The sequence below is a fragment of the Propithecus coquereli genome, unplaced genomic scaffold, assembly GCF_000956105.1.
Source record: "Propithecus coquereli isolate 6110/MARCELLA unplaced genomic scaffold, Pcoq_1.0 Scaffold273, whole genome shotgun sequence".
Taxonomy (NCBI): domain Eukaryota; kingdom Metazoa; phylum Chordata; class Mammalia; order Primates; family Indriidae; genus Propithecus; species Propithecus coquereli.
Genome location: NW_012148319.1, coordinates 153,303 through 155,746, shown reverse-complemented (window position 1 = coordinate 155,746; position 2,444 = coordinate 153,303). Strand labels below are relative to the sequence as shown.

The 2,444-nt window shown below is 34.6% G+C and overlaps 1 protein-coding gene across 1 annotated transcript in view; it reads right to left on the bottom strand.

The window, feature by feature from the left end:
• Nucleotides 1–283: 283 nt before the first annotated feature.
• SPTSSA (serine palmitoyltransferase, small subunit A) overlaps nucleotides 284–2,444 on the bottom strand; it is a 34,650-nt gene continuing 32,489 nt past the window's right edge. The window contains exon 2 of the mRNA XM_012647887.1: nucleotides 284–1,414. Within this exon, the coding sequence (XP_012503341.1) occupies nucleotides 1,311–1,414 (104 nt within the window). The 3' untranslated portion in view covers nucleotides 284–1,310. The remainder of the gene's footprint in view (nucleotides 1,415–2,444) is intronic.

Genomic DNA, 2,444 nt, shown 5'->3' with positions numbered 1-2,444 from the left:
ATATTACTTCAGACCTCTGGACTAAAAAATACTCCAAAAGCCTAGTCCTTAACATTTAGGGCCAAAAATACCTAAATTTTTAAAAAATTAGCAAAACTTGTGCTAGCAGGCATGTTAAAATATATAATGCCTAATTTTTTTTTTTTTAATTAGCAATACTTTTGTGTTGAGAGAAATGTTCAGATATACTTACGTCTTATCTGGTCCTCCACAGCAATCAATTCAGAAATACAAATACTAGTTCATATTTAACCATCGAGGAAAGATATACTGCTAAATCAGCTGATTTTTTTTCTCTTTGAATTTAATGAATTCACATCAAAAAATCAGGTAGTCATTTTACATTTAAGGAATAAAAATCTTAAAAAAAATACAAAGAGTGAAAGGATTTTAACCGCGTTTACACTTCTTTTTGCTATAGTAACAATTCATCTCATCATAACTTATTGCAACGTGCAAATGCATTTGCAGCACCCATTACCATCATGAAACTAAACTTAAGGAAATACACTGTTAATAGTGGCCCTCATGAAAACCAATTTACCTTCTATTAAAACTCTATGGTGTATAAGCATTACATAATAATGCTACCTTTTGTCACAAGAATCACCACCAAAGTTTTCTGGAAATAAGTCCACATAAGAATTAAATATTTAAAAGGTGAAATGTTCCTTATTTTAATTTTAGCAAGGTCCTTTCTTTTTCACTGTTAAGAAACACTTTAATAGTTTGAAAGCAAAAGCTGTTAGAGACTAGATAGCTAAAACTGTACTCCTGAGTTCAAGCTTACAGGTAAGTCTTTTGTAAGTAGGTCTCAGTAAAATGTCCTCCCTCCCCATCCCCCTGCCCCAAATCTTGTAGTTTCTTACAAAACTTTGGTCAAGAGTAGAAATATATCCAGGCAGATGTATATGCCATACAATAGCAAGAACAGTAGAGCCCAACTAATGACTTTGGGTTTTAAAAATAGAAGGCAATTAAAATGTACTCAAAGTTACATTAAGAAAAGCTTTCACAGGGTAATATTGAAACAGTCACAAAGGTTAAGAAAATACTGATATCAAAGTACAAATGACTACAATGCTAAAATAGACAAAAACTACTATACAAGAGCCTCTTTTAAAATTAAAAATAAAGAACACAACACATGAGTCAGGATGATTTTCCTGTTCTACTCATGAATTTTAGTCTTTATAGGGTTGGTGATGTTGACATCTGGAAGAGTTTCTTATGACATCTGATGAAGTCTCATTCCAACTTCATAGGGTAGGTCTTCCACAAGGAACCTCCTGATCCTGGTCGCATCTTGGTCATTGTACAATTTCAAAGTAGTGCAATATCGCCATGATGTGCTGGGGCATGAAGACATATCCTGTGTACAGCGCCATCCCCATAATGGAAACCAGCATGGAATCTGAGCTGTAGTTAAGGAAACCTATTATTTTTCTTGATTTATTCAAAACTAAGTCCCCCAATTTTTTCAATTGTTTTATATTGAAGTAACCATTCATTTAGTGCTCTCTCATATACATGAAATATTTACAAAGAACTAATGATAACAAGAATCATAATGCTAGCCACTGACAGCTCATTTATTTTTACCATGACTGTACAAGGTAGGTACTGCTATTCTCCCTATACAGCTGAAAATATCAGACTGCTTAGAATTAAGCACAGAAAGTGACACTGTTCAACCTAAGAAACAAATGTATAGGAATAAAATTATATTTAATGACTGTAAAAAGTCTACCAACTTAAGTAATAAGAATGTATCATGCAAGAATTTCAGAATTAGTTAGACCAGAATGTGGCTAAAAGCATTGACTTTAGAATCAAACAAAGCTAAAATCAATCACATACTAGCTTAGTGATATATAAAGTAACAGCACTTGCTACTATCAATATTTATTACTAGCACTATTAAACATTATTACTATCCACTACTACTTGCACCAACTTCAAATACAGTCATCCAGATAACCTAAATAACAATGAGTCTGTACTATGTTCCTTTCTTCTCATTATAAAAGGAACTGAAACTGAAACAAGAGGCCTCCCTCTAGGGCCACACAAATTACTGCTAACAAAAATTATGTCAAATCTAAGGGCTTTCGGTTTTTCGGGCTCACAGAGCCATGCTAAAAGGAATAACTGCTTCTGAAGTGGGGTCATGTTTTATTAAGTCATACATTCATATCCTCATTGTTCTCTCTCTCTCATTTTCTTCTACTTTTCCTCTCCCCTCTCCTCTCTCTCATACCTTTGAGCTCTACATACTAGTCTTTCTATAACTTACATTCTTTTATAAGAAAATAGGGTTTAGGCCGGGCGCGGTGGCTCACGCCTGTTATCCTAACTCTCTGGGAGGCCGAGGCGGGTGGATTGTTTGAGCTCAGGAGTTCGAGACCAGCCTGAGCAAGAGCGAGACCCCGTCTCTACTAAAA